This window comes from Miniopterus schreibersii (assembly GCF_964146895.1).
Source record: "Miniopterus schreibersii genome assembly, chromosome: 5".
Classification (NCBI taxonomy): domain Eukaryota; kingdom Metazoa; phylum Chordata; class Mammalia; order Chiroptera; family Miniopteridae; genus Miniopterus; species Miniopterus schreibersii.
Genome location: NC_138106.1, coordinates 23,367,241 through 23,379,229, shown reverse-complemented (window position 1 = coordinate 23,379,229; position 11,989 = coordinate 23,367,241). Strand labels below are relative to the sequence as shown.

General features: G+C 47.9%; 1 protein-coding gene across 3 annotated transcripts; it reads left to right on the top strand.

Moving 5' to 3' along the window:
• The first annotated feature begins 2,205 nt into the window (after positions 1-2,205).
• SLITRK3 (SLIT and NTRK like family member 3) lies at positions 2,206-11,109 on the top strand. 3 transcript variants are annotated; one of them, XM_081138797.1, is made up of 2 exons: positions 2,206-2,513; positions 8,094-11,109. In XM_081138797.1, the coding sequence occupies exon 2, from the start codon at positions 8,112-8,114 to the stop codon at positions 11,052-11,054; it is 2,943 nt and encodes a 980-aa protein (XP_080994923.1). In that variant the 5' UTR covers positions 2,206-2,513; positions 8,094-8,111; the 3' UTR covers positions 11,055-11,109. The 3 variants fall into 3 exon arrangements, with proteins under 3 accessions (XP_080994923.1, XP_080994924.1, XP_080994922.1); XM_081138798.1 differs by lacking the exon at positions 2,206-2,513 and adding an exon at positions 2,933-3,476; XM_081138796.1 differs by lacking the exon at positions 2,206-2,513 and adding an exon at positions 2,981-3,706.
• Positions 11,110-11,989: the final 880 nt, after the last annotated feature.

The window sequence follows — 11,989 nt, the reverse complement described above, 5'->3', positions numbered from 1 at the left end:
CTTTAATACCACTGTCCCTGCCTGGAAAATGACAGTCATTTAAAAAAGTGTGAAACACTGTAATGTCTTTGTAACTAAAAATATGCATGTCAATCAGCAATATAAACAGAATTTTTGTTGTTGACTGAAAAGTACATCTTGTATGTTATTTCTCTGTATTCATTTTATCTATTCTGCATCATCAATAAAGGACACTTTTTTTCCCCCATGAGAGTTCTTTTTCACAATGTAAATTGTTTGCTTAAAATAAAATTATGGGCATGTAAATAAATGCCTTTGCAGAATGCACTAAAAAGCCAGAACATAGAGTCACTCAGAGGTCCATCACAATTACTTACCCCGCAACATTTTCATCTGGCCTGACACATTTGTGTTGGAAGTACTCACCTTTAACATTAACAGCCCATCCTGGCTATTTAACCTTCCATAGCTCCCCAGAACCATCAGGTCATACCAGCATCTGCTCAGAGTAAATCTATTAACATATTCAGAGTTCTCTCATCAACAAATAACCTTGAAAATCAAATCAAATAAAAATAGTCCCCAAAAGTTGAAGGGATTCAGCTATTTTAGGGATGATTTCCTTCAGGATTGCTCTATACCCTCTAACCAGGAGGCTCAGGGGCATGTGTGTGATTTCACACTTGCCCACACAGAATATGGTGTACCCGGGCGTGATTCTCCTCCAGTGAAGCAACTACCTGAAAAGGCCAGAAACATCTCTGTGACTCATCCGTCTACTGATGTAGCTTGGTTTCTCCTAAATCAGACTGATTTGTTATAGGAACAGATCTTTTTTGCAACCTTTCCTGGATACATCTCAACTTGGAGACTCGGTGAGTGAAAAATCCAAGGAATGTCCTTTTCATATACATGTCTTCACATATGTAAAATTCATGGAGGCATTTCTTCAAAAGAAGATACTGAAGAGAGCTTTGGAATTCATGTCAGTAGATCATAAAAGCTATGTTTAAAAGAATGAGTTTTGATATCATGGTGCTTTTAAAACTTTCTGGGTCCTTGTAGATACCTTGTTAATCTAAATAATTTTAAAGAACACTGAGTATTTTGGAATAAAAAAATTGAAACATTGCAAACGTATTTAAAAAAAGCATTCTAAACTCTGTACTCAAACTTTAAGCATAACAGCACAGCTGCCTTACTGAATTTGGTACACACACACACACTCCAAAAATTCCACAGGCCCCTGGCTTTAAGTGACCAGTCCTATCCCTTCCTCTCTTTTAATAAAGGTAATATGGCCACTAGACTTATGTCATTTTATGTATATAATATAAAGTAACAAAATAGTATAACATGGTATATAGAAAATCTATTAAATAAGTGCTAAAATCATACCTCCAGCCCTGTTTCTCAAAGGCTTTCGTATATAAATTAGAAGAGTGCACTGTTTCTTTGCAAAGGCTGAGTTAGAGTTCCTTTGAAAGCTTTTGAAAATAAGGTCGAGTTCATTTTATGTCTACAATTACAATAACTGCACAACTTCGCTGTCTTGGACAATTTATTGCATTCACTTCAGAAAGGAATGGCGAGAGAGGGGGAGGGCTCCCGGGACTGCCTCCCTTCGGCCTTCGGCCTTCGGCCTTGGGCCGGGAGGTGGCGGGGGCCAGCCCTGCTCCGCGCGGTGGCTGATGAAAGGGACCCGTTAGAGCTGCGCGGGCTCACACTGCAGGCTGAAAGGAGCACTGAGTGACTGCATTAGGACGGCCGCGGTGGGGGCAGTGGTCGCCTCCCGTGGGTATGTAACGGTGCAATGATGCTTCCACATAGGGGCAATAATTGTTCTAGTGCCTTTATTTAATTTGTCAAGAAACGGTATCCAGCATCTCTCCCGCACATGCCCCCCACCTGCCCTCACGCCAGCTTTCTCTCCTCTGCCTCGCAAGTGTAAACAGATGAGGAAATGTGTACTTCCCCGGTCGCCTGTGTAGCATGAGAGGGGGCTCCTGCGAACCCCTCGGGAAGGGCTTGGGGCGCTGGCGACACCGCCCACCCGGCAGCTCGGACGCCCTGGATGTGGTCACCCCGCCCGCCCCTCCTCGGGCCTGGGCTGTAATTTTCCAAACAGCCATCTCTCATTTGCAAATAAAGTTAAAATCAATCCACAGATAGAGAATGCTGACTTCCTGTCACTCAGTTTTACAGGGTTTCTCTTTGTAGAGCTGCCGGATTGTGACCGACGGGGGGAGAGGGAGAGGGAGAGGAGAGGAGAGGAGAGGAGCCTCGCTCGCTGCCTAAGCAGGGATTTGCCTGCGATGCCGGCGAGAGGACTGCGGCGACTGATTTACACAGTTGGCGCGGAGGAGGGGCCGGGGGTGCGGGGGGGCTGGCGGAGGCTCCGGCGATGGGCTGATCTGGGGGCTCCCGAGCGCCTCTCCCTCCGTGCGCGATTTTGGGGCGGCTGATGGGTTTGCATTCGGGTTCCAGCTTGGCGCTCCGCGTATTGCCTCCTAACACCCGACCTGGCGCTCCCAGTGTGGGTGCAGACGTTGGTAAGTAACGTGTAATCCGATTTTAGTTATTTCCTAGGCCATTAAAGTGGCACTTTTAAAGCAGGTCAGCCCTCAGAGATGCTGGCGGCGCGAGCGTCTCCTTGGCCTGAGCGCCCCGAGGTCCCCTTCCCCGCCCCCGCCGGGAAGTGAGGGCGCTCGCCCGGCGAGCTGTCAGGGGCTCCCTCTCTGCCAGCGGCGTCGCGGCCCCTCCGAGCCTTGCCCGCGCCCCCAGTTCCCAGTCGAATCCGGTGCACAGCCATACTGCTGTATCTGTACCCTCTTTCTCTCCTTCCTCCCCACCCCCACCCCTTCCGTCTGGCCAATGCTGGGATCTGGGATCGAGTCGCCCCCTCCCTGCGTCCTTCCCGCCCCTCCCACCCTCTTCTTCTCTCGTCTACACACCACCCAACCCCACTCCCACGTACCCAAAGAATCAAGAGCAAAGACACCTGGAGAAGGCGAGGGCTAGTCCCATGCGGGACCGAGGAGGCCGCGGGCGGGGATCGCGCCGGAGGGACCGCCTTTCGGGAGCGCGAGAGACCCAGACGCCGACCAGGGCTCTCCGGGACCGCGGAGCTCACCGCTGAAGCGAGAGCACGGAGATTTTAAATTTAAAAAACAAACAACAACAACAAACAAACAAAACCCAGTTCTGGGACACTGGCGCTGCCTGGCTGCCACCGGGCGTGGGGAGCGGTGGCCGTGGGCTCCGCCACCGGCCTCGCCGCGCGAGGGGAGCGCCCCGCTCGCCGCTGGTCTGCAGCGACCGTCCCCCGAGCCTAAGGCGGAAACGCTCAGGATTACAGGCGTGATTTCGTGGCCTTTCTAGAAGTTGGTGGCTGGAGGAGGAACTGCTCGGCTACGGCACGATGGATACAATTCAGCCTTCCGGAGAGTTTGCGGCTCCCGCTGGGAAGTCCCCCGGAGCAAACCTGGGAGGTCGCGAGCGCTCTGCCCTGATAGGTACCCGCCGCCACCCTTCCCTACTTTGCCTGATTGAAACCAGTGTTTCTTGAATGTAGGATGTGCACTGTAGAGCGCATGGAGTTGACCGCGGTGGCTTCTGTACGCTCACAGGTGCCAGGGGGTTGTTGCATTTTTTGAACTGGATCCTTTAGCTGTAAGGACGATGGTAGAAGGAGAGGTGCTGGAGACCCACATAACCGCGGACCCCTTTTCTGCGGGAGGAAACCGTAAGTAACTCCACCAACTAGGCCAGGTGCAGGAGCCAAGGGCCCCTCCCCCAGTGCCGCGCGCTCGTGTGGTAAGGAAGACGGCTCGGGCTTTCCATCATTTTCCATCTCCACCGACCCACTGTGGGTCTCGCCTGGCGACAGCAGACTAGAAAGCGATCTGTAGAAGGCTCAGAGCTCGTCAGAAAATGAATGATGCAGCATTTTAATTACTGTTCCAGGGGAGATAGTTTTGCTTCCATATTGGAACATTTCATCTTGGAGACGTGGGAACTGGTGGGCTTGGCGACCAGGCGAGAGGGAGGGAGGCAGGACCCGGCGCACTGGGAGAAAGGGCTTCTTGTCCTCCCCGCGCACAAACGACGCCGGGCGCTCCCAGCGGGAAGCGGCCAGACCCGGGGACCCAGGGCCCTGCATCGCAACTTTTGGAGCTCTTCCTGTCGCTTACACACGCTGTACTAAGATAAAGGAAAGGACACGGGTGAAATATCCTTTAGGACATGGCCCAAAGCAAGAATTTATGGGGTTGTAGTTCAAGAAAGAACAGGGAAGGGTTGCAGGAGGGCCCTTTTACCGTCACTGGGATGCTGAGGGAGGTTCCCCGGTTACCCATCGACTCCATCGCATCATGGGTTGCGATAAAATCCGTGAAACAGTAACCGCCTCTGCACATTGGGTACAAAAGGTGGTGAGAGAGCGCGCGCGAGCGCGCGCGTGCGTGGGAGGGGGGAGGCTGGCAGCTGGTGATGGAGACGGGATTGCTCTGGTTCTGAGCTCAGGCTGTCGGTGTTGGCCTGAGACCTATCTGAGAAAGAGGGTGGGTCTGGGGTATTAGGGACCTAGTGTGTTCCAGAATCCTGCCCACCTGCTTACTTGGTTTCTGACCGCTGCTTCCAATCTTAGCTACCAGGGAGCAACCAACACTTGTGTGGTCATTTTAAATGCAAAATATCATGCAAATGTACTATGAGTGACATTAAAGGGATGTTTTGTTGACTTGGGTGATTTACATACATATTTTTAGGATGGTAAGAAATTGACACATAAACTGTGTTTTTCTTTAAAATTTGGTTTTGTAAAAATAACTTTAGGGGAAAGCCACCTCTACTGGCTAACTTTGAGCCCTTGGGCAATTGAGGTTCAGTGAAGGATTTTAGCAACCAGAGTCACTCCCTTCCCCATGAGTTGGTGACAGGATTGTTGTGTGTCAGTGTGTGTGTTGAGGGTGTGCCTTGAGGACACACAGTTCCCGCTAGCTAAGTGGACTTGTTTGCCGCACACCTGCCCCTATCCAGTTTCTCCACTAAGATGCATTTCCCCCCAAGCAGGTAGGACTGCAGGAACTGTCCACTGAGCCTTTAAAAATTCCCCTTAAAAAGGCCTTGTGTGAACTATAATCTGGTAGCCTCTCTATACTGCAACATCTTCCCTCAATCATCCCCACCTCATGATTCCCTACCATCCACTTTCCCAAAATAGTTGGACCAAATATATATGTGTGTGTGTGTATGCATACACACACATATATATTTATAAACTGCTCTCCCCACCCCGTTGAGGTCTTTCTCTGTGGAGGAAAGTGAAATGTGTCATTGTTACTCAAGTGTTCATCATCTCCACCAGACTGCTGGCTTCTCTCTGTTCTTAAAAAGGTAGAAGGGAACACATGGCTGTTGAATCCAGGGACAATCAAAGGCTTTGGGCTGCAGCGCAATAAAAGGATTCCTGGTGCAAAGAGATCGAAGCAAAATGCAGGACAAACTCTGTCCAAGTCGCTGGCATGCCTGAGCTCTGATTCGGGACACCCAAGCAGAATTAGCTAGATTCAGCTCTTCTGTTTGGGGGACCAGAATTTCTTTTTACCCCTCCTTGGAGAGAAGTGTCTGTGCTATGAAAAGGATAATTCCAAAAGACAGTCATAGTTTTGAACCCTGTCTACGCTAGAGAAAGGAGCTTTGGAAACTAGAGGAGCAAAGCAGTCAGGTGATAGTTTCCTTGAGAGTTAAAATAAGAAAAAGAAAAAAGAAATGCTTACACCTCTCCCCTCTAGCACCTCTGCCTTTCCCACTAAAGGAATGTTTCCGGGTAGGTTGGCCTCTTCTTCCTTGCTTATGTTGATAATTTAGCTCAACCTCTCTAGTTCCTCTCTCTCTGCTACACACACACACACACACACACACACACACACACACACACACATATTTAGTCTGGGCTTCCTAGTGCTCGTGCCCGGCCCCATGCTGTGCGCGTTCCCCTTCTTGGAGCTTATTTGCGTGACGTGAAAAGCCGGTTCCAGGGTTACAGCACATATTAAGAAAAAAAAAAAGGGCAGCGCAAGAGAAGTCTGAGATTCTGCACTGTGATTGAGCCTGCCTTCCTCCCTGCCTTCCACCCAGCGCCCAATTCAATGCTGAGCTGCCGGTACCCAGAGAAAGCAGCCTCGGCAGCAGCAGCAGCAGCAGCTACAACGGAGCTGGAAGCCTGCAGCAGCCCCTCTCCTCCCTCCTCTACTGAGTGTGCCAAGTGGCAGTTCTGCATCCAAAAGCAGCCCATTGAAGGGCCCATTGCATTCCCAGCACGTCTCAAGCTTGCTGCCTTTTTTTCTTTTAGTCTCCCCCATCCCATTTATCCCCCTTTGCTCGAGCTTCAGCAAAAGGAAGGAGGGAGAGGGAGAGGGAGAGGGAGAATCCTTAAACTCCAAGCTGTTCTTCCCCTCCCCCCAATGTTCAATGCTAAAAATAAAAAATAAAAAATCTCCTGCAAAATAGGTAAGTCAAAGACATATACATCCTTGTTTACCTAAATCTCAGGGACTTCAAAAATAAGAAAATCATTTAAATTAAAAAATGGTGGAGAAAGAACTAAAGTAAATTTTAATATTTTATAAGGGAAACTGATACTGCAATGTAGTCTCATCTGCCTTCACTCCCTCTCTCTCTCTTTTCCATTTAATTGTTTCTAAAAATTGAGTATTGCATGCCTGAGGCTGATTTCTCTTTGCTTTCTCACTGGCTCTCCTTTCCTTACAGCTGTGTACATTATATTCAAGTTGAATGTGCAGATTTATTCTTTTCACTCTCCCTATAAATTATAACATCGTGTTTTAAGTTAGAGGGTTGACTGAATATTTCCTTAATGCATGTATCTAAGTGTGGAGAGAAAATATATGCTAAAAACTCCAGTTGCTTTTTATTGATTAAAAACAACCTTTCAATTTCGATGGACATTTCAGTGACTCCAAAAGGGCAATCTAATAAAGCTGCATTATTATAATTTATTTATGTATGCATTTTCATATACTGATGACATTAGGTAAGGGAAAAAAAAGTCATGGGGAAGGCTCTGTATTATTAGTATTGTGCACTGTATTTGTTTCTCCTGATTGAAAAGGAATGATGTGTTTCCTTGAAATGTATCTCATGTGATAGATCATTTATCAGCAGGTAAGTGTCAAGGTTTCCCCCTTTCTCGGCTTTAACTACCCAACTGTCTTCTAAACAGCCACCTGCTGTTCTAGTTCCAGCTTTTGACAGGGTTCTTCAGCTGATCTTGAAGGCACAGATAAGCTGTTAATACAGACACTCCTAGGTCCAGCACCCTTCCACTCTCACTATCTTTAGCTCTGACAAGTGCACGGGCTTGTTCTTTAGAAAGGATAATCACTTCTAAGAGGTTTAAATAGCCAAATGATACACATATATAGAAAATATTTAACTAAAGGAGAAGTTAATAATCTGTGTTTGGGCAAAGGAGATGGGGGTATAGTGTGTTACTGAGCAGACACTATAAGTAGGCATGATGTGATCACTTCTTAGGAAAAATCTTAAGATTTCCTAACATATCAATCATTTTATATACCTCAACATCTGATATTGGGCAATGAGCTCACTCTTTAATCTAATAACTTTTATTTTAATCATGTCTTCTCATGAGTAGAAACCTATAATTTAAGGAATATTTTTTCCCCATCAGAGTTCCAATCAGATCTATAATGGGCACTTCTGATATCAATGTGAGTTTTAACAAGCAACCAGGAAGCAGGTGTAATGGCCAAATTATTGCCATTTTTACTGAATCTTCCTGTACCTAAAAGGCATCACTGTATACCAGTTCCCTTGCCTGCTGTAAGTGGCAATGAAGGCTTCTTTTGTTTGTATGACATGCCCTTTACCAAGTATGGCAGGATAATGTCATCACATGGTACAGTATTTCAGTTTCCTAAGTTTAAAATATAGGACAAATTAGGCATGTTGAGATGTTGTTTTCAGTGTAAGCTGAACAATTGCTAAGGTTTTTATTTCACTCTTAAAAAGCCCCAACGTAGGAGTCAATTAGAATAGTGCATATGACTAACAGCTAAAAATCTGCATCTTTATTTCTGTTGCAGTTTTGTAATCAACCACGAATGATGAAACCTTCCATAGCTGAGATGCTTCACCGAGGGAAGATGCTGTGGATTATTCTTCTAAGCACAATTGCTCTAGGATGGACTACCCCGATTCCCCTGATAGAGGACTCAGAGGAAATAGATGAGCCCTGTTTTGATCCATGCTACTGTGAAGTCAAAGAAAGCCTCTTTCATATACATTGTGACAGTAAAGGATTTACAAATATTAGTCAGATTACCGAGTTCTGGTCCAGACCTTTTAAACTGTATCTGCAGAGGAATTCAATGCGGAAATTGTATACCAACAGTTTTCTTCATTTGAATAATGCTGTGTCTATTAACCTCGGGAACAATGCCTTGCAGGACATTCAAACAGGAGCTTTCAATGGTCTAAAGATTTTAAAGAGGCTGTATCTACATGAGAACAAACTAGATGTCTTCAGAAATGACACTTTTCTTGGCTTGGAAAGTCTCGAATATCTGCAAGCAGATTACAATGTAATTAAACGTATTGAGAGTGGTGCGTTTCGGAACCTAAGTAAACTGAGGGTTCTGATTTTAAATGATAATCTCATCCCCATGCTTCCAACCAATTTATTTAAGGCTGTCTCCTTAACACATTTGGACCTACGTGGAAACAGGTTGAAGGTTCTTTTTTATCGAGGAATGCTAGACCACATTGGCAGAAGTCTCATGGAACTCCAGCTGGAAGAAAATCCCTGGAACTGTACCTGTGAGATTGTGCAACTGAAGAGCTGGCTGGAGCGCATTCCTTACACTGCCCTGGTGGGAGACATCACCTGTGAGACCCCTTTCCACTTCCATGGAAAGGACCTGCGAGAAATCAGGAAGACAGAACTCTGTCCCTTGTTGTCTGACTCTGAGGTAGAGGCTAGTCTGGGGATTCCCCACTTGTCATCAAACAAGGAGAATGCATGGCCAACGAAGCCTTCCTCAATGTTGTCCTCCGTCCATTTTACTGCTTCTTCTGTTGAATACAAGTCCTCCAATAAACAGCCTAAGCCCACCAAACAGCCCCGAACACCAAGGCCACCCTCCACATCCCAAGCTTTCTATCCTGGTCCAAACCAACCTCCCATCGCCCCTTACCAGACCAGACCACCCATTCCTATTATTTGCCCTACTGGGTGTACCTGTAATTTGCACATCAATGACCTTGGCTTGACTGTCAACTGCAAAGAGCGAGGATTTAATAATATTTCTGAACTTCTTCCAAGGCCGCTGAATGCCAAGAAACTGTACCTGAGCAGCAATCTGATTCAGAAAATATACCGCTCCGATTTTTGGAATTTCTCTTCATTGGATCTCTTGCATCTCGGGAACAATCGTATTTCTTATGTCCAGGATGGGGCCTTCATCAACCTGCCCAATCTAAAGAGCCTCTTTCTCAATGGCAATGATATCGAGAAACTGACACCGGGCATGTTCCGAGGCCTACAGAGTTTGCACTACTTGTACTTCGAGTTCAATGTCATCCGGGAAATCCAGCCTGCAGCCTTCAGCCTCATGCCCAACTTGAAGCTGCTATTCCTCAACAATAACTTGTTGAGGACTCTGCCAACGGATGCCTTTGCAGGCACATCCCTGGCTCGGCTCAACTTGAGGAAAAACTACTTCCTCTACCTTCCCGTGGCCGGTGTTCTAGAACACTTGAATGCCATTGTCCAGATAGACCTTAATGAGAATCCTTGGGACTGTACCTGTGACCTGGTCCCCTTCAAACAGTGGATCGAAACCATCAGCTCAGTCAGTGTAGTGGGTGATGTGCTTTGCCGGAGCCCGGAGAACCTCACTCACCGTGACGTGCGCACCATCGAGCTGGAAGTCCTCTGCCCGGAGATGCTGCGCACTGCACCTGCTGGAGCGTCACCGGCCCAGCCTGGGGATCCTCACCTTCCCGGGGGGCCTACAAGCGCATCACCTTATGAGTTCTCTCCCACCGGGGGCCCTGTGCCACTTTCTGTGTTGATTCTCAGCCTGCTGGTTCTGTTTTTCTCAGCAGTCTTCGTTGCTGCAGGCCTCTTTGCCTATGTGCTCCGCCGGCGCCGGAAGAAGCTGCCCTTCAGGAGCAAGCGGCAGGAAGGCGTGGACCTTACTGGAATCCAGATGCAGTGCCACCGGCTTTTTGAGGATGGTGGAGGAGGTGGAGGTGGGAGCGGAGGGGGTGGTCGACCCACTCTTTCCTCCCCAGAAAAGGCCCCTCCTGTGGGTCACGTGTATGAGTACATCCCGCACCCGGTGACCCAGATGTGCAACAACCCCATCTATAAGCCGCGTGAGGAGGAGGAGGCGGCCGCTGCGTCGGCCCAGGAAGCAGGGGGTGCAGAGCGCGGGGGTGCTGGGGCACAACCGCCGGCGGTGGGTGAGGTTCTCCTGGCAAGCGAGCAGTTCGCTGAGACACCCAAGGAGAACCACAGCAACTACCGGACCTTGCTGGAGAAAGAGAAGGAGTGGGCCCTGGCGGTGTCCAGCTCCCAGCTCAACACCATAGTGACAGGCAACCATCACCACCCTCACCCTCACCACCCAGCCGTGGGTGGAGTCTCAGGGGTAGTGGCAGGAACTGGGGGAGACTTGGCTGGGTTCCGCCACCATGAGAAGAATGGTGGGGTGGTGCTGTTTCCTCCCGGGGGAGGCTGTAGCGGTGGCAGTTTGCTGCTCGACCGTGAGAGGCCACAGCCCGCCCCCTGCACAGTGGGGTTCGTGGACTGTCTCTATGGCACAGTGCCCAAATTAAAGGAACTGCACGTGCACCCTCCTGGCATGCAATACCCAGACTTACAGCAGGACGCCAGGCTTAAAGAAACCCTTCTCTTCTCGGCTGGAAAGGGCTTCACAGACCACCAAACCCAAAAAAATGATTACCTCGAGTTAAGGGCCAAACTTCAAACCAAGCCGGATTACCTCGAAGTCCTGGAGAAGACAGCATATAGGTTCTAACAGAAAAAAAATAAATAAATAAAATAAATTAGTACTTTTTTTTTTCCCAAAAGAAAAAAATGAAAAATATATCCCTTGTCCCCTTTACACTTTCCCCAATAATCCATTCTCACAAACTTTCCTGCCGTGAACAGAACTAAAACCGCATGATAACTAGAAAATACAGATGTATGAGCTCCCGTCTCCGATGTGGTTTGGAGGAAGGGCCATACTCAGATCATTAATCAATGAAGTGCCTTCGCAGACTTTTGCCAGCAAATGTTATCATTATTTTTTTTATACTGAAACTTGAGACTTTGACTGTGCCATGTATAAGGTATATTGGGGATCGTTGTACTGATCCTAATTAAGTAAAATTCAACGTATCTTTTTATTTTCAGTAACTTTTCTTTTAGTTCAGTTTTGTTCGACAGGGAGCTGAGAAAACACTGACCTTCGTGGCTCTCTTTCCTCTTCCATCATGGCACAGATTCTGTACATGTATTAACAATGCAGTTTGCTGCATGCCTGGAAACTGCAGACGGGGAGGGAGGGGGCGGGTCTTGCTCGAATGTTCTCACCCACTCTTTTTCTCTCCCATACATACCCATGAGCAAATCACAAATCCTTGCACGCAGGTCCCCAAACCTGCAGCCTCTTGCTTCTGGGGCAGGAGCACACACATACACACACACACACACAGATACCACGGAGGTGTGTGCGTGCGCGCACACACACTACTACCATTCAAATCAATCTAATTATTTCGGGTTTGATCCATTTGTCTCCTCTCCATAGCTCTACCCTCCCTTCACCTCTAGTGTACAGCTCACAACATCTTTCCTACCACCCAGGAAAAGTCATATTCTAGGCTGGATCCTACAGAAGTGGAGGCCTGGTGGTTTCAAAGCCGGAGGCACACACCTAGGGATGAGCATCCTCTTTGTGACACTTCA

Coding starts and splice junctions, on each gene's coding strand:
- SLITRK3 (XM_081138797.1), top strand. CDS start 8,112: ATGATGAAACCTTCCATAGCTGAGATGCTTCACCGAGGGAAGATGCTG.